General features: G+C 43.3%; 1 protein-coding gene across 1 annotated transcript in view; it reads right to left on the bottom strand.

The window, feature by feature from the left end:
* PTGFRN (prostaglandin F2 receptor inhibitor) overlaps nucleotides 1–18,773 on the bottom strand; it is a 66,612-nt gene that overhangs the window by 25,941 nt on the left and 21,898 nt on the right. Inside the window, exons 2-5 of the mRNA XM_058824976.1 lie at nucleotides 11,963–12,328; nucleotides 10,695–11,114; nucleotides 6,741–7,124; nucleotides 3,123–3,548 (exon numbers count right to left, since the gene is read on the bottom strand). Coding sequence (XP_058680959.1) covers nucleotides 3,123–3,548; nucleotides 6,741–7,124; nucleotides 10,695–11,114; nucleotides 11,963–12,328 — 1,596 coding nt within the window. The remainder of the gene's footprint in view (nucleotides 1–3,122; nucleotides 3,549–6,740; nucleotides 7,125–10,694; nucleotides 11,115–11,962; nucleotides 12,329–18,773) is intronic.

The following is an 18,773-nucleotide window of genomic DNA, read 5'->3' as shown; positions in this document are numbered from 1 at the left end:
TGTTCATGAAGGCCCCTCCATCCCCAGTGCAGTGATGGGGCTGCAGGTGCAGGGAATGCAGCAGGCATTAATGCAGTGACAGCTCTGCCATGGCAGGAGGTGGCTGTACCACACCTCGAGGCACAGCTGCAGCCCCAGCAGCTCTGGAGGCACGGCAGGCACACCAAAGCCTGCGCTGCAGCCTGCATGAACACAGAAACACACCTGACTGCACAACTCCTGTCCCTGCAGCCAAACTGGCACAGGCACACTCCAGCTCAGTGCCATGGGGATCCCCGTGCCTGTGTACATCAGCAGTGATCAATAAAAGTAATGGCAGAAATATTATCTGTTCTCTATCTGCAGGACTGTATGAAAGATTAAGGCACCCTTGCTCCCAATTAAGTGTGACGGGAGGGCTAGGCAAGCATTTAGGACAAGTAACATGATGTTAAATATAATTATTTTGTAAATTAAAGACAGAAGTATTAACAAAACCCCAAATAATAGTACCTTTGGGATTTGGAATTTCAATTAAAAGATAATGTTTTCTTCTGCTAAGTGCTCCATGCAGATCCGAAGTTGACAACACTGGTTTAGGAAAAAAGCATTGATTTTTTTTTCAATGCAAACAGTATCTGTGTTCTAAATGTAACTTGTATTCAAATAAATAAATAAAATTATCTTTTAGAATATCAAACTCTTTTCTGGGTTGAAATAATTTCCAGAGCTAGTCAGAAAAGGTTTCCTCCCTTTCTTTACCCCTCTTTACTGACTGGAATTTGTACTCTAAATAAGCAAAATATAATACAATTGATGTTTTTAATTTCTGAGATGAGACAGAGATGCCTTCTTTGTCACCTTGGCAGGGGAAGAAATAGAAGGGGGGAAGAAACATATCAGGCAGACTATGTCAAAAACAACGGTGATCTATGATAGCAATTGGCTGCACTTGCAAAGCTGAGTAAGCAGAAAGATGTGTGAGCATTATTGGCCCCCGCAGAATAAAACAGCAAACAGAGACAATAAAACCCCAAGTTCAAATGGGCAAACACACAGCTTATTATACAATGCACAAAAAAAGGTTTTTTTACATGTTGACACAATGTTTACATTTTGAATAAAGGCTCTGAACACCCATCTTTGCTGAAAGACCCACAGACACAATACAAACCCCCTTCTCCTTTCTCAAGAACTCAGAACAATTGTTTTCAAAGTGAGATTTCGCCAACATCCTCCCCCAAAGCAGTGCTCTAAAATCAACAAAGAAGATGCGAGCAATGAAATAGATGGAAGAAAAGTCTCTGTATAGGCATAAGCCGTGCAAGGAAGAGGCAAATTTCTCTTCTCTCCTTAGGCAAACACGTGGGAGCCTGGCCGCTGGCTTTTATAAGCACTGGGAGCAGTTAGGGACTCAAATCACCAGAGATACTTGTCAAAACAACAGTCAGAGAGCACAGGCAGCAGCAGATTAACTCCTTCATAGCTGCTGGCTCCCAGCAGCCGGGTCTGCAGCTCACACAATAGGATGTGGCAGGGGACAGGCACACACAGAGGCATCTGGGGCTGCACTGCTCAAGGGGGAGTTGATGGGGGTAGAGAAGGGGAAATCAAAGCTATATTTCACCCTCCCCACCTCATACACATACAACATTATTTTTCAGGAGGGGAAGGTTTTGTAGGAGAGCTCACTTTCACATAATAAATCCCCCAATCCCAAGCTTTGCCAACAGAACGTACTTTTCAGCACGGGGACTATAACATTTACATTTGTGCTGCAAAATTAGCAGAGTTTCTGGAACAAAACCAGAACCAAGGGAATGTTCACACCTGTCACGGTTTGTTTTCCCTCAGAAATGTCAACACAGGCTGAGACTTTTCAACTCCAGCTGGTCTCTGTAGCTGCTCCGAAGGCGACGATCCATCACACTGGCATGCACATGCACACACTCCGTGTTGTGGCATAACACTCAACTAATTGTGACCAACATCCAGCATTAATGAGACTTCTCAGTCCTGCTGGAGAAGTCAGCTTCAGGGGTAAAAAAAATACAAACGAACAGACACAAAAAAAAAAAAAAAAAAAAACCAAACTTTTCCCTGGATCACACATGTGTAGTATTGAGCATCACTTCTGTCTCCACTGAAGCAGAATCAGAGCAGAAGATTTCCAATTTGCTGTTCAGGGATTATGCCTAAACAACTTCAAAATTATTTCAAATTGCTTGTCTCTCAAATACAGTTCTCTGCCTGTGGATGCCTAAGCTATACTGTTAAACTAGTCTATCAAGATAAATGCAGCTTAGCTAAACACAGATTTTTGACAAAGATATTGCATCCCAGGTTATCCTAACCTTTCTGATGCTCTCCAACAGACTCTCTTGCATGACTTCACTCTGAGCCAAAACAGTATCACTGTACAGCACATCCAGGAAACACAGATCCCATTTTAAACTAGAGTTAAGCAACTTCAGGTAACTATTAAGCTTCTAAAAATCCTCCCAGAATAAGTTAAATACTGACCAGAGCTAATTCACTTTCCTCTAAAAAAAGTCAAGATCCAAGCAAGCCACTTAATTACTTTGTTCAGCTACCCACTGAACAAAGTGGGTAGTTTCACTCTGGTAATACTATGCCCATGAACTTCTTTAGATGTGCCTTTTAAACATGGGCTTGTACAAGAGAAAAATAAAACCACAGGTCCCAAACTGTCAGACAGAGAAGACAAAGTGACATTCCTCTTTTCACTTCAGTACAACCCTGCTGTTAGCAGCAAGATGCACCCTAAAGAGACCAAAATACTCCAAGTCACAAAAGTGGGCAATGACCACAGCAGCAGCACTGCTGGATGCCACCCCTGCCACTTCCAGCCCAGCTCCTGGAAGTCTCAGCAGCTTGATGGAGACTCTCCCTTGATGGTGTCTCCTCCTTTGCACTTCCACTCCAAACTGTTGCATAGAAGTGGTAGTGATGTAAAATAAAGGAGTGATGTAAAGCAGTTATTCCCCTCCACAGATAAGAGGCCTTTACACAAGTTCACAGTGCTTTTAAACCTTCATCAACACAGAACCCCATTTCCAAAGCCCTAGCAGGCCTTCTGGCTGACAAGCCTACTCTCAGCCACCCAGGTGTGAAGTTCCTACCTTGTGTAGCCCAGAAGATGTTGACAGATGCAGAAGCCACATCCTTGCTCTTCACCCAGCTGTTGTTGCGGTGCCTGCTCCACGCCGAGATGACACAGAAATAATCCCCCCTGTCACTCTCCGAAGTCCACTGGATTCTCAAGCTGAAGGTGTCAGCAGACTTTTTAGACAAGATGATTTCCCCGTTCTGAATCCTCTCTCTGGCCCTGTCCCCAGGCAGCAGAGCCCAGTCTGCATCCATGGAAGCCAGCAGCTCCTCCAGCTCCGCGTCGTCACCGGGCAGGCGCTGCCGGTAGTACCAGGACACGGAGAAGCGGATGTTTGCCTCCGTGTCCTGGACATTTGTGATCCTGCAGTTCAGCTCTGTGGGGTCATCTGAAAACTTGGGTGTTTTAGAGGCATTCAGGAACACGTCATAGTCTGGCTCTGCAGGAGAGGAAATGCAGAAGAAACAGGTTAGGAGCTACAACAAAGGAGAAAATGTCAGACTTAATTAAAAGATATACTAACTTCTAACATCCAGTTTTAGCATCCAAGCTAAGTGCCACAATATGCATTTTTCTCACAAGTCCTTGGAACTTTGCCTCTGGTTCCTAGACTCGCACCACTCTGACACAGGTACCCCTAAGCCCACATTTCCAAACAAGACACTCCATTTCATAGGTCTAGTCAGACCATTTCAGAACAACCAGGACTAATAGATCTTGCTGAGCAAAATAATTCCCTTTTTAAGCCTGTCCCCAAGATCCCACCTGTGGGTTCAATTTCAACACAACCAGACACTTTTGCATCTGTCAAATGCCTGGGGCAGCCTGCAGCAGGACACTGGTTATCCTCTAGCTTTGGACTGACTAGAGACATCCCATTTTCCCAATATCCCTCCAGGATAAGAGGCCATCTCCCATCATGAAATGCCTTATTTTTCACACTTAACCATCCCATTGTGTCTCTACAACAGCTTAAGAATGGTAAAAAACAGCCAAACAGTTCACCCAAACCAGGGGACACAGAACACCACTGGCACTGGCCAGAGGCAGCACCAAGAGCTGAGCACAGTAAAGTTCAGAGATCAGCAGTTTAAATACTACCTAGGTCAATAAATACTAAGTAGGATAAGAGTTGAAGATGTGTAGATCAGAAAAAGCTTCACAGTCTGAATAGAGAAGTCTGTGCTGTGCAGTTGTGAGGCTGGAATACCTCAGGCTGGAAAATCAGTGCCCGAGTTTCACGGGTTAAGAATGGGGCTGTTGTATTTAAATCTGAAATAGCTGGCTGCCCAAAGCCTAAAAGCGATAAGGGAGCCGCATGACTATTTTCTCTCAGACTACAGAGATAGTAAAGGAAAAAGATTACAGCAAGAACCTCACACCACAAAGGAAATACATATTTATTTACTAGTATTAGAATATTTTTGTCTTGCTGTCTGCTATAATTCAGAAAAATGACCAGCTTCCCAACTGTTCGGCCAATACTCATCACACGGCTTTTGCAGCCTAACTGTATTCAGCACTCTGTATTTATTTCCTGCTTTATGTTTTACTTGGCATTTTGCCCTCCTAGAAACAATTAACTGAAGCTATAATTGGGACAAAGAAGGCAATCCAAGGCTAAAATTTAGGCTTAGCTCACCAACAAGCCATAATAATAAAGCATCTTAATAGAACTGCTGTGGAAACTCTGTGTACATATGCACTTTTGGACTTGAGATGCAAAGGATAAAAACAATTGTAGCAAACAAGCTACAATTCTGCTGCTTCTATGTCAGCCTGCAGAAAAGATCTCTCACCAGTGTCCTTGCATCCAGCAAGAACAAGGGCAGCAATACACACCAGACCCCAGAGAATCTGGTAATACTGGTGGGGAGTTTCTGTGACATTAGGCAACATAAAATGATAAAAGCATTGCTTACAAAGACTGTGGTACCTACTACCAGTGAGCATGTGGAGATTTCGGCATTATTTCAGGGCAAGACAAATAAAAAGAAAATGCACAGAATTTTGCTACAACCAAAGCACAAATTAATAATGATGGCCAAACCCCACTTTTGGCATAAGGCCCCTTAGACCCTATAGCTACACTGCTTTTCTCATTCACAAAAGAGTAGTTTACTCCAGGGCCTTATGATGTATTGCTCACACTCCACAACTCTCTCACCATTCCCCCTTTGCCACGCCTTCCCCTCAAGAAGAAAGCATTCAAGACCAACTAATATCTTCATAGTACTATGAAAGCAGATGCACTTCTCTAGACAGAGGCACAAGAAGGAAAATGCCACAAGAATCCCAAGTTCTAAGAAAATTGCTTGAGGTTTGTTTCATTTGTGGGCAGGGGAAGAACCCTAAGAAGAGAGCTTCTCTTTGATAGCACCACTCCAGATAGGCGCTTCACCCTGACAGACACTCTAACAGAGGATTTAGAAAGAATAAAAGGCTGGCTGGATAAACCTCATTCCTCCACTCTGTCAGCTGTCAAAGAACAGCCTCACTGACAATTCAACGACTTAATACTTCAGGAGCTCTTAACTTCCATTAAGGAGGAGGAGTTGGTAAATTCTGGATGCAGTTGAAAACCTCAAACACTGAAAATTTATTCTGCTTTCTCTCTCCCTAGCAACCAAGCATCTGCATCTGCTGAAAAGCAGATTTTATTTTCTCTGGTTCCCAAATAATGCTGAATTAGAATGGAAAGAGTAAAGAGAAGTCCTACAGGTACAGACACAAAAAGAGAGCACACAAGTGTGCAAGTGCATCTGTACACACATGGACACATGTGCATGACTGCACATACACACAAGTGGGGAAAGGAGGGAACACTCACAAGTGAAATGTGCAATGTGAATGGCTGAAGGAGGACAGGAAATGAAGACATTAATCACTTGTGCACTTTAGTACACATTACAAGTGTACTTGGAGACGGCCACGGCTCAGCTGCTCTGCACAATGCTAAAATGCAACATTTAAAGTCATTGTTGATGGGATTTAACCTTATGGCACAGCTATTTATTGCTGAAAAACAGGCTCTCTATATGCTAGCCTCATTCAGCACTTTCGTGTTGGAGGAGCTCTGCCTTTGTAAGTGGATAGTACCACCAGTTTCTCATGACAAGAGGATCTGAAAGGGTACATTGAAAGGGTTTGGGCCTGGATGCTTGCCTCCAGTCAGAGCTGGGATCAAGCACTACAGCTCTGCCAGTTCACATCCAGCTTCATTCATGCTTCCAATACCTTGTACAATTTAGCAGGTCCACATACCTTACTTACACCATTCTGCAACAACATCCTGAGTTTCACTGCCTCTAAATTGCAGCTATTATCCCCTCAAGAATCAACTACAGAACAGATTGGGTAGGCTAACATATCTAGACCTACCTGTAAAACAATAGGCTTTTTAAGAAGTTTTACTGGAGTTTCCTTTTTAGTAATTCTCCCAGGTAACTTTACTTCTAAGGATATTTGCAGAAACAGAAATATATGTGAGAGAGATGCCTACATACAGATAATAGATGCAAACAAGAGAAACATTTGTGCAGAAGAGATTCAGCAAGATCCTCTCCCTTTTCTGACGGGGCCAAGGATTGAGGGATACGTTACCCATGAATCTGACAGCACAATCACTCACCCAGTGCTGTCACCACCACACTGACTGGTGCAGAGGTCCTCTCCACCACCTTGTGCCAGCTCCCATTGTGCAGTGGCACCCAGATAGCAGCTTCACAGAAGTAGTAGCCAGAGTCCTCCACATCCACATCGCGCACCAGGAGGCGGTAGGAGTTCCTGTCCACATGGCTGAGGCTGATCAGAGTTGAATCACTGACAACAGAATCGTGGTCCATGCTCAGCAAGAGCTGAGCATCTGACAAGGTGTCATCAGGTGATGCAGAAAAATACCACATCACCTCTGCTTGGAAAATACCACTTCTGTCTGTCGTGATGTTGCATGTAAGATCCAGGGAGTCTCTTTCGGTCACAGACACATTGCTGGTTGAGATGACCACATCTAGAGCTTGGAAGAGAGACACAAAAATTCAAACAAAAATTTTTTTTTATTTGTTACTTTTAATAAACATAGTTCACTCTCACATTCTGTAACAGGAGCTTCTGAAGAAGCTCAGCAGCCCAACCTTCAAATGCCTATTGGATACTGAGCCGAGTGATCTATTACAAGGGCAATACACATTATCAGTCAAGCAAGGGATGTGTGATGAGGGCAGAGGGGAGAAAGGGAGGGAGAACAGCATTTTTATAACCCAACAGCAACTGGTCCATGAAGGCTTTGTCTCATCCACAGACTGCACATCACCTTTGCACAGCAGGAAAATGTGTACAGAATTTTTCAGTCTCACAGGAGGGTCAAAATATTTTGGGACTATGCCTCAGAAGACCAAGCATCTACAGAAATCACTAGGAACTACACTGGAACTCAACATGGCTTCTGCTGACATTTCTGAGCTCCTTGAATGGAGCAGATTTAGATGAGAAGCAGCCATGGCCACATGCTGGAGTCCTGACTGACCTCAGGTGTGCTGCAAAAACATGAAATGGAAGCAAACAGAAGGCAGCAGTAACTTCTATACTGCTGATTTCTGCACTTACTGCTCAGAACAACACACACTGGGGACTTCAAAGCAACACCAACAGCCACTCCAAACACACTCAGCAACCACTGGCCTATGAATATTTCTAATATACATATCACATATGGTCACAGCCAGCATTCAAATAGGACTAGATACAGAATATTCAAAAGAAAACCATGGAAGCACAGTGTCAAGACCAGGCTACCATGTATCTTCACTTGCTCATTCACTCGTTCTACACTGCCTGAAGATCAGATCTGGGTCTCAGTGCAGCACCGTTCCCACAGTGTGTAATGCAGCTACTAAAGTCTCCACTGAGGCCAGTGGATAGGGCTGCTACAGCAGTGGCTCTTCTCAGCACAAGCAAGAACAGAAATACCTGCTTTAAACCAGCAGATGTGTCTCTGCTGAGATTAATGACTTTTATGAAAACCCATGTTCTACTACATATTAGTTCCCCATCTGCATAAACTTCCTCACACTATCATCTGGAATGAGACAACCCATGAAGGCTAGAGCCAAACAGAGTAGTTAGAACTACTGCCAATAAAGCCAAGCAAGGCTCAGTCTCACCCCTCACCACCTGACAACACAGAGCAGTGAAACTGGACAGAGGGCAGCAGGCCCCACCTGAGTGATGAAACCAAGTCCAGATGAATCTCTCACTGGGACTTGCCTTGGGACTGTCTTATCATGGGATTACAATCAGTAGGAAAGCCTAGCTAATTTAACAGACTAATACCAGAATACAAACTCAGACTCATCTGCAAGGTTAAGAGCAGCAATTCTCCAAGCAACATTTCTGTCTTCATGAAAGTGATGGGCATTCACAATCTGGCAATATATGCACATAGAGGGACTTGGAGAGAGTTTACCCATAGGCATATAACCATTTACATCTCAAGTTCTTTTAGCAGGCAAGTGCAGAGATTTCAGATGTCAGCACAAGATGCTCTTCAAGTTCTTCTACAGAATGTGTATACAGCACTTTGCTGGAGAATAATCCATCCCCTTTAGCATAACTTTAAAAAAGCCTTCATGCCCCTGATATAGTGCCAGTGCTGCTAATGAATGAGTTTAAAATGAAGGCAAAAAACCCAAAGAAAAACAAACAAAATCCCCCACAACAAACAAACCACACACCAAAACCACATCAAAAAACTGTACCACTGCTGGTCTCGGCCAGCCTCATGCTGTTTTCAGGCACTGATTAAACCCCACCTACTTAAACCAACACTGCAAAAGTTGACAAAATCGAGAATTACAGCTCTTAATTAGGCAAGTCCTGTGTCAGCAGAGAGTGCCTGCAAGCTTAGCTGTGCAACAGATACCCTGAAAAAGAGGGGGAAGATTGATCCAGTAAAATTTCACAGGCTAAGTACCACCAAGACACTAAAACTACATCCAAATGAGCCAATCAAAAAAACCCAGACTTTTGAGTTCTCCCTAGCGACTAAAGGATTACAAAAATGAAAAGATACCCTTTCTGTCTGAACAGTTCTAAAATACTGTGATAATCTCATATTTCTGAAGGACCATCACTGCCTGTTTTTCCACCTATTGAGTGATAAGGTGCATCACCCCCGCTCTCCCTCCTCCAACCAGCAGTGATAAAGCTAATGGAATCAAGTGCTTAGTGCATCTAGTCCTGGCATCTGTATGGGCAGGGATATCTGGATATGCTCAGCACAGCACTGCATGTATTTCTGTCTCCTTAGCCAAGCAGGCAATGATGTGTTTAACAGAACCATTACTGTCCTAGACCCCTGCCAACAGAGCAGAGCAATCAGACCAGTGATAAAAAATCATTGGGTAATTTGCCCTGTTAAATTATCACTGCCTTCCTCCTTTCTCTTGATCTTTCCACACTATTTTAATAAACAGCACACAGAAGAGCTCTGCATCTATCACTGAATCACAAGCCACTTTCACAGGGGAAGTGCAGGTGTTTAGTGCTATGGAACCCAGTGTTAAGAGAGCAGAGGGAAGGCTTTGGGGGACCAGGCATTAAATATAATGTTTATTTAAGAAATATAAAAAAATATATAAAATATATAAAAATATATAAAAATATATATAAAATATATATAAAAATATATAAAAAATATATATATTAAAAAATATATAAAAAACCATGAGCACTCTGAAGTGAATGAAGCATGAGATAAAATCTGCGTCTAGGCAGGAACCTCTAAGAGGTTCCAGGGAATCATTCCATGCCCCTTTCTCCAAAATAAAGCTAGAAAAATTATGTCACAGATTTAACAGGTGTGAAAAATGAATGTATTTTATGATTGGCTTTTCGCAAATATTAAAATGAATATTATATGTGTTGTGTTAGAAAGTAATGCTGTATTAATTCTCTTAAGTACTGTGTTAAATATAGTTTTAGGTTATAAAAAATGTTAAAATAGAAACTATGCTACGTAGGATATTTTTTTTAAAGAAAGGACTCGCAGCAAGATAGCAGCCACAGGACACCTAAATCTTTCAGAGAACAGGAATTTATTGCCCTCTTATCAGAAGAAATTAACTTCTTCCCACCTCAAAGGTGCTGTTAGGATTCGGAGGAAGAAGTTGACGATGACCAGACAGAATCCTGTATTTGAATGGAATGTATGCATCATGTATGAAGTGTATGAATATGCAACAGGCTATTGTTTTTAAGGGTTAATCCTCTGTTAACATGTGCCCTTTTTCGGGCTCGTGCTGCCCAGAAAAAGGTACCTGGACGTCCGTAACTCTTTGTATTTATTGTCTCATATTGTCCTAATTCAATTTGTCCAAATTGTTATTACTCTAATTCTGTTACTACTGTTTATTACCATTTTATTACTATTAAACTTCTAAAATTTTAAAAACAAGTGATTGGCGTTTTTCACAACAGGCCAGCCATCCACACAGCACTCCAGGTCCTGCTGGAACGCACCCTCGCTTCGTTCAGTGACCCCAAAGCACCGGAGCCTGGCCACAGCACCACGACCAGGAGCACTCACCGGTCCTCTGGATGGACACCGTGGCGATCTCCACGCCCTTCTCCTGGATCTTCTGCCACGCGCCGTCGGCCCCTCGCACCCACTCGCTGACGAGGCAGCGGTAGGCGCCGCCGTCGGCGGAGGAGGCCTGGGACACGGAGAGCCGGTACGTGTCGTTGGCGCCCGTGTCCAGGCGGACGTCCCCGCTGCGGTAGCGCTCCTCGTAGCCGGCGCCCGGCTGGAACTTGCCCTCGTGCGTCAAAGACAGGACGTCCCGCCAAGAGGAGCCGCTCCTGACCTGCCAGGTGACGTGCAGGTGCGTGTGCTCCGGGGACGTGGTGGTGGCTGAGCAGCGCAGCTTGAAGGAGTCGCCCTCGGACAGCCGGAGAGACGCGGAGGAACGAGCTTTGGAGCCGCTCACGGACAAACCGTCGGAAATCACTATTTGGGAAGAAAAAACCCCAAACGACGCAAGCATCATAAAACAGAATCAAATAGAGAACACCCAGAGTGAGCCGTTCAGATGTGAGGCAATAAAACCACCACAGAGCAACACCTTGCCAATCATTCCTTCTCCCACACAAAAATATATTCCAGGAAGAAGGAAATTCAGCTGAAAAAGCACTAAAGGAAGTGCTCTGCTTTAAACAAGACAAGACAAGAATTCATTTATCCTTCCACTCACTTTAGTTTCTCATCCAAACATCATCTTTTTGACTATTCCCATACAAAACTAATCTTGATATTCATGTGAGTAAAAAATAAGATATGGGAAAAGAAAAAGTGTCCAAATTTAATACTGAAAAATGCTAAGTGATAGAGCAAAGCCAGGACAAGACTGTAGTATCAACATGCTATAAAGGAGAAAAGGAAGATTACCTCCTTCATACAGAGAGATCCCTAAATGACACTAAAACTGAGAGAGAAGGCAGCCTGTGGTTTTTACCTGAACGTAGCTTCTCTACCAAGAGGATTAGGGACATGAAATATTTGCAGACATCTTCAGAAAACCCACCACTTAGTGTTTTATTTACATATTTACTAGACAGAAAAAAAAAGTGGTTTTCATAGTAAACAGCCTCTCTTCACTTCTTCACCTCACTTGCCTTTGCTATCATATTTCCCAATTTTAAATTCTGGCTTTAGGAGAATTAAAGAGGAATAATAAGAAGAAAATAAACAAAAAAATCGCAATGATCATAAACAACAGTAAAATCAACATTCTTAAGGGTACATCTATAATCAATATCAAAAACAAATTTAAAGCACACCTCACTCTTCAGAAATACCTTTCACTTGGACCTCTGCATCATAATTTCCCTGAACGGTGGCATCAGTGCTGGGCGTGGAACATTTGTATCTCCCTTGGTCAGCTGGCTGGATGTTCCTAATCACAAGTTCCACAGCATCGTTGCTGCTCCGTCTCAGTTTGATATCCCCGCGGCCCACGCGTTTTTGGTACTCCTCAGAGGTGAAGGTAGAATCCCAGGTACTCACTATCCGCACGAAGTCAGTGTCCCGGGAGAACTCCCAGTCAAAGTTCTGCTCACTGGGTCCATCATAGTCACTCACGCTGCACGGGATGGCCACCTCCGTGCCCACCACTCGGATGAGGGGACCCGGGGGCACTCTCACAATGCGCCCTCTGCACAAAGCTGGGCGGGAGAACGGAGAATAGGGCACAGTTAATGACAGGCTTCAACCAGGAAAACGCCAAAAATTAAACATGCCAAGGTTGGGCATCCCACTCTGCAGTTAAGTACAGGCTTCAACCAGGAACACACCAAAAATTAAACATGCCAAGGTTGGGCATCCCACTCTGCAGCTCTTGCATTTCACTCTGCAAGAGCAATATTTCCCATTAACATTTCATCTCACTGAAGCAGGAGCCTCTAAATACACCATTTTTAGTGTGGACAATGTTTTTTTCGCTGCTTTTCTAATACCACGTGAGGTAACAAAACACTAACTGAGAGAAAACTGTAAAGAGAAAAAAAAGGAAGATAATTAGCCATAGATCCAATGGACAACAGTTTCTCTACTACAAGGCAAGTGCTACATAAGATGTTTAAACAACATTAATAAGTGGTTTTCATTACTACAATGAGGGCAAAATCTAATCAGGAATTTTTATAAGACTACTGCTGATACCACTAGAGAGTCTGAAGTAGGAAATTAATTCTCCCCTAGATTGAGGGCCAGGAGAATTTTAAGTTGACGTTCTCCCAAAATGAGTATAGTCACAACTGCCCTAAAGGGTCATGGCTTCTCAAACACAGGTGAGATTCCTTGCCCTCCAAATTGATTCAAAAGGAAGAACTGATTAAAACGGACACAGTTTGCCTGAGTGGATTTCTGCAACCACAAGTTTCCTCTCTGGTGAAGGCCCAGAAGCTGGGAGCTGAGCAGAGCAGGATCCCTCCAAAGCAGAGGAACACACAGTGCTCGGACTGTGTTTTCTGGGACTGTCTCACCAGAAGGAAAGGACAACAGCAGTTTTCTGCACAAGTTGGCAAAGCAGAATGTTATGCTCCAGGCAGAAGTGTGAACCACTTAAACAAGCCAGAGGACCTGGCAGAGACACAGCAAGAGACTCTTCTGGTTGATTTGGCTCTGTAGTCCAGAGAATAACCCCAGCAGCTGCACATGGATTTTGGCAGGTCCTTACTTCTCCAAAGAGCAAACTGCTTTGATTCATAGTTCCAACCAGAGAAATCTCTCAAAAGATGAGTACTACTAAACTCAGCCTGCAAACACAAACAGCTTGCTGCATCCCACCACCTCCATATCCATATCAAAATATTTTAACAGCTAGGTAGAACAGAAGCCAGAACACTCAAGACAGCTCTTGATACAACCAAGAAGACATCTAACAACAACAAAAGCAATTGGACCAAAAAATCAATCTGAGATACTGCACAGGAAAAGACAAACAACCCCCCAACATGCAAAGTACAGCATCTCACATCTGCTACAATTCACTAAGCCCATTAGAAAAGCCACCAGCTAGTGATATGAACACCAATATATTTGCTGAGCCTTTCCCTCTTATCACTCTGCACATCTTGCTGTAGATTAGGACTCCACTTGCTGGCTTAGGCTCATCATGCCAATGGGTGTCCAAGGGTGGGCAAAAGAGTCTTGTGAACAGAAACCTCCACTGGGGAACCTGCTATAATGCACAGCTTGTCCACTCCAGAGCAGCGTGGAGAAGGATGTGTTAAAGAATAAGATTTCTGTGGGCATTTTAAAACTACACAAGCAGCTGTACACACTGAGCATAACTGCAAGAGAAAAAGCGTAATTTTATTTGCAGTTATAGTTTGACAAACAGTTGAACCAAGGACTAAAACTGCCCAGTTCAGAACTCTTACCATGCTCTTTGCTTTGCAGGCTGTTCACATGTACAGGCTCAGTCATAATAGTCCAACTTCCTCACTGCCATGACCTTCTGTATTCAACATTAGTACTTCATTAAACTTATTTGTAATGCAGACTGGCGTTAATCTCCTACCCCTTCTATCCCTCCCAGAAGACTGTTATTATATACCTGATCAAGTGATTGACTAGTCCTAATAAGGAAGCTGGGCTTTGCTGCACCATTCACATGTGCATTGGAGAGGAAAACCTCCACTGACGATGTACTGCTCCACAGACAGATGTCTTCAAGGACACCTCTCCTAACCCAAGCACCACACCAAAATCCTAAAATCATCCACAGAGAAAAACAATCAACAAAAAATAAAGCAAGCTACAGGGCTCTGATATACTTCCTCACAAAGTCTTAAGTTGCATTCAATCCTTCAACTTATCCTCTTACAGAAGGCAGTAGCAGCAGCAGGTAAGCTTTAAAGCCTGACAGTCAAACCAGCTTCCAGCAAACCAGTGTGAGAAGTCAGCTCAGGATCCTGACTGAGGGCACTCCTCAAGCACTGACATCTCTAGAAAATACTCTCTGGTGACACTAAAACAAGCAGACAACACTGTTCTGCATGTGTCTTCAGCTGCAGACCCACACACTGTGCACTGCGCTAATCCAATCTAGAGGTGACAAAGGCATGACTAATGTGGCAAGGGCTGCACATTTGTGTTTGAGATTAGCACCGACAGCTCAGGTCGTCTTCTTCCAAGGTCACCAAAGACCCTTTGACACTAAATGAAGGTGGGGGTGATTAGCACCTTCCTGCAAAAAGGCAAACCAAAGTGAAAGACAGGAGCACAGGGAGTCCTCACCAGATCTGTAAAGTCATGACTATCCCCCTCCCACAAGCAATTCCTGCTTAACCCAGGGCTGGAAGGAAGGCAGTGAAACAGACTGCAGGAGAGAAGAGGAATGAGGTGTAACAGAATTTTATACATTTCAAACAATAACACTTGTTATTGCTAAAATAAATCAGGATTCTGGTAAGGCAGGAGCAGAGGCAACATCACCAAATAAGAGATTGAGAACTTCCTGCAGAGCAGCTGCTCTGCCCTTCCCACAGTGAGGATGAGTGTGCACAGGGCAGGCACCCCAAGGGTAAGCTGCATTTCTAAGGGACCCAGCAGGCCGTGAATTCAAGGTCCTGCAGCAATGTCATCCCTAGAGACTAAACAAGGTGTTCTTCGCGTGCATTAGGGATTAACATTTCATGTAACTGTGGCACAAGTAGCTACAGACACAGTGCTACAGACACCGATCTTGGCAAAAGGTGAACTCCATATTACTCTGGCAGATAAGTGACGAGCTTGTGCAAATATTTTATTCTTAGAGTCCTGTGTTAATTACATAGACCCCCTCACCTTCCCAGAGCAATCATGATACAAGAGCTCAAAACTACGTAAATTTGTTGGAAACATTTATTTTTCATGACACCAAATATATTTCACTGTTAATATAAGGTGACAGGTTCTTGATGAATTCATCTGAATCTCATTTAACTATAGAAACAGATGGAGGAAGACAAAACAATGTATACACTAGTGACAGAAAGCAACAGAACTTTGACAAATCTGTATTTCTCAGCACCACTGATCCCACCAAAGATGTGAATTTAGCGCGAACTCAGTAATTGGATCTGAGTTAGTGTTGGCCATCAAATTTTCTAAAGCCCAAGGTTAACTGTTAAATACAAAATTCTATTTTTATTGAGTTACCAGACCACCAGATGAAATTGCAAGGAACTGTTTTCCAAAACAAAAGGTAACGGAGCCCCTGCAAGGAGGACAGCACACAAACACAAGACATGGGACGTATTCCTTGGGTTCATGAAACAGGTGACAGCACTACCAGGCAACACTGGCCCTTCTGCAGGGCTGGGCCAGAAACACACAAATGTATGACAACCACAGAGCCCATATATTGTGAAGCACTTGATTAGAGGATTCTCCCATGGGAATGCATGAAATACTTCACCAGAAACATGGACAAAGTGTGGCTCAAGGTAGAATAATACAGTGGGGTCTGTCATGTTAGTAAGACAGGGGCAAGACAGCTCAGACATAGCCAAGGCAGCTTTGAGATAGTATTTTTTCCCTAGCAATGGCTTATAAATTTGTCTAACCACCCAGATGCACCATCATTGCACTTTAATGCTGGCATTAAATGAAATCCTTCCAAAAAGGAGAACAAGGAAAGCAGATGATTGAATAGATGGGTTGTGAAGTTAATCTGAGTATAAAGAGTAACCTGTCATTTTTAGGATAACCAAGAAAACAAGGCCGCAAAATTGTGCAGGACCTACAGAACAGGAAGATGTTTAAACTCTCAACAAGCTACAAAACTCCTCAAGGAAAGGGCTGGTTAAGGATTTCCCCTTGCACTGGGGACATTTGGAAAGTCTTCTAGGAGCTTTTTTCTCATATACATTTTGCATCTGTGCATCACTTACGAAAGGACAAGATGACAAGTAACATGTAGAGCCTTCCACAAGGCTGAGAAGGTATTATTGATGCAAAGAACACACTTGTGCTTCAGCACTCTGTTTCACAAGGTGCTTCCTCCAGCCTGCACTAGACAGCTCTCTCTAATAAGAAAACATGTTCTCGTGGCAGCCCGGAGAAGGAGGTCGCCTCCACATCCGCCAGCTGAAGGAAAATGCAATCTGACATGCAGTAGGAAGCCAATTAAAGTCAAAAAAGTAAGAGCTAACGAATGAGTAAATTGGCTCAGACTAAGCACTCGAGCCTCTGCATCAGAAAGACTTGGAACACACAGTCCAGCTCCTCAACCAAGGCAGTCACAGGAGACACAGCGACAACTTTGCTGACGCCTTTCATCTCAAAAGAGCTTTCCGAACAAAAGGTTGTTTCGTTTGCCAACTGAACATTACCATGTCTGGGAAGGAAATACCCAGCAGCCCTTTCAAATTCACAACAGTTTATGACAGGAAAAAAAATACTGCAGCCAACTTTGCAAATGGTGGTAGCGATCCTCCCTCCCTGGACTCCTCCGTCTATTTCCAGTCAAAGCAACACTTGCTGCAGCACTGTGGGAGTGACTGAACCGGGCAGGGGCAGCCCCTCCTGTGCCACACTGGAGTGTGAGCAATGAATCCCCTACCACTAAAGCCATTTCTAGCAAAATCCCAAACCTCTCACTTCTCTACTGAACTGCTTAACCACAGCCTTCATGATGTGTAAAGCCATTTTCCAAACTGAAGGAAAAAAGTTATTTTTGCCTTGTTCTTTTTTTAGCCCACCAGAGTCACGTGCACTCAAATACTCTTCCTCCATTTTCAAAAAAAGAAATTATCAGGCTCTTGATGGAAAGCATTCAGCAACTTTCCCTAGTGAGCAGGTAGGTGAAGGGACAGGCAGCATGCCACACATTCACAGCCTCTCCTCCTGGGAAGGAGAGCCAAAGCATATCAGCACAGGAGATGATAATCTTTATCTCCAATCTGCCCCTCTTCCCCTTGCCTATCCTCCCAGCTTCAATTATGATCAGGCAGCTACACATCAACAATGTCATCAGTGACTAGCTAGGAGAGAAAGAACAAGTTATACTAAACACGCCTACAATGCCTGAAAATCTTTCAAAACTTTCAATAATTGTTACAGCAATTATTTTTTTCATATATAACTAACATGAATTTCCTAGAAGAGGCATATTTAAACAAACATTTTACTTTGGTATTTCCTTCACTTTTTAAATGCAGTCAATTAAATTTTCTACGCTACACTGTGCAGTCTGAGAGGAAAAATCAGAGATTAAGCAGAAAAGGAAAGTTCTTGAAAAACCAGAAAGGCAGCTAGCTATCAAATTTTCCATATTAGTCTCAAAAAGAGAAGGAAAAAACCAAAACTAAGTAAGTGAGATCCCTTACCATTCCTGCTTAAAACATGACATTATCATACCCTTCTTTCCAGTGCAGACACACAGAGCAGGGATTGGGATGTATGCAAAATTAAATGGTAGGCTACTCCTATTCTTTCCAAATTACCTAATTCAGATTGCCTTAACCAGCAGAAGCAACCCAGACTTTACAACTGGCCAGCCTTCACAGGAAAGAAACAACAAACAAAAAACAAATTTGATTCTTCATGTCAAAGCTGTAATCATCTGAGGCACACAGGGTTCCCTCCATACCTTGCAAGAAAACAGTCAAGCTACACCTCTCTGACTGTAGAACTGCCTTACCCAAGAACAGTCAGATAGATTTTTATGGCTTGAAAGATCTGCAGCCTATCATCTGAAGATATCAGAGAAGAGCAAATGAAAGAGTCCATGAGAGAGACATTTACATTGTTCTTTCCCAGGCGGCTAGGATTCTTTTTTTAGATAATGTAGAGCTCTTATCAAAAGGAATTAGCCTGGGTGTAATTGCTTAAAACCCATTATCTCTATCAGGATGAAGAAACGCATACTGCATCTTAAGTGGAGCCTCAGAAAAGCCATCAAACTGCAAGGCTGCTGGATTGCTCTTATCTCCATACCATCTGAGATCTCAGAAAAACCACATCTCCAGCACAGGGTGAACGAGCAACTACCTTCCCAGCTGAACTCCATGTACACCACGTGGACTAACATTCACATGAAAGCACATGAGTGTTAATTTTGCAGCACAGGAACAACCTGCTTTCTTCACCACTCATCCCCTCACCCACTGCCACCAAGCC

The sequence above is a fragment of the Ammospiza caudacuta genome, chromosome 2 (genome assembly GCF_027887145.1).
Source record: "Ammospiza caudacuta isolate bAmmCau1 chromosome 2, bAmmCau1.pri, whole genome shotgun sequence".
In the NCBI taxonomy this organism is placed as follows: Eukaryota; Metazoa; Chordata; class Aves; order Passeriformes; family Passerellidae; genus Ammospiza; species Ammospiza caudacuta.
This window is presented reverse-complemented; position numbering and strand designations above follow the sequence as displayed.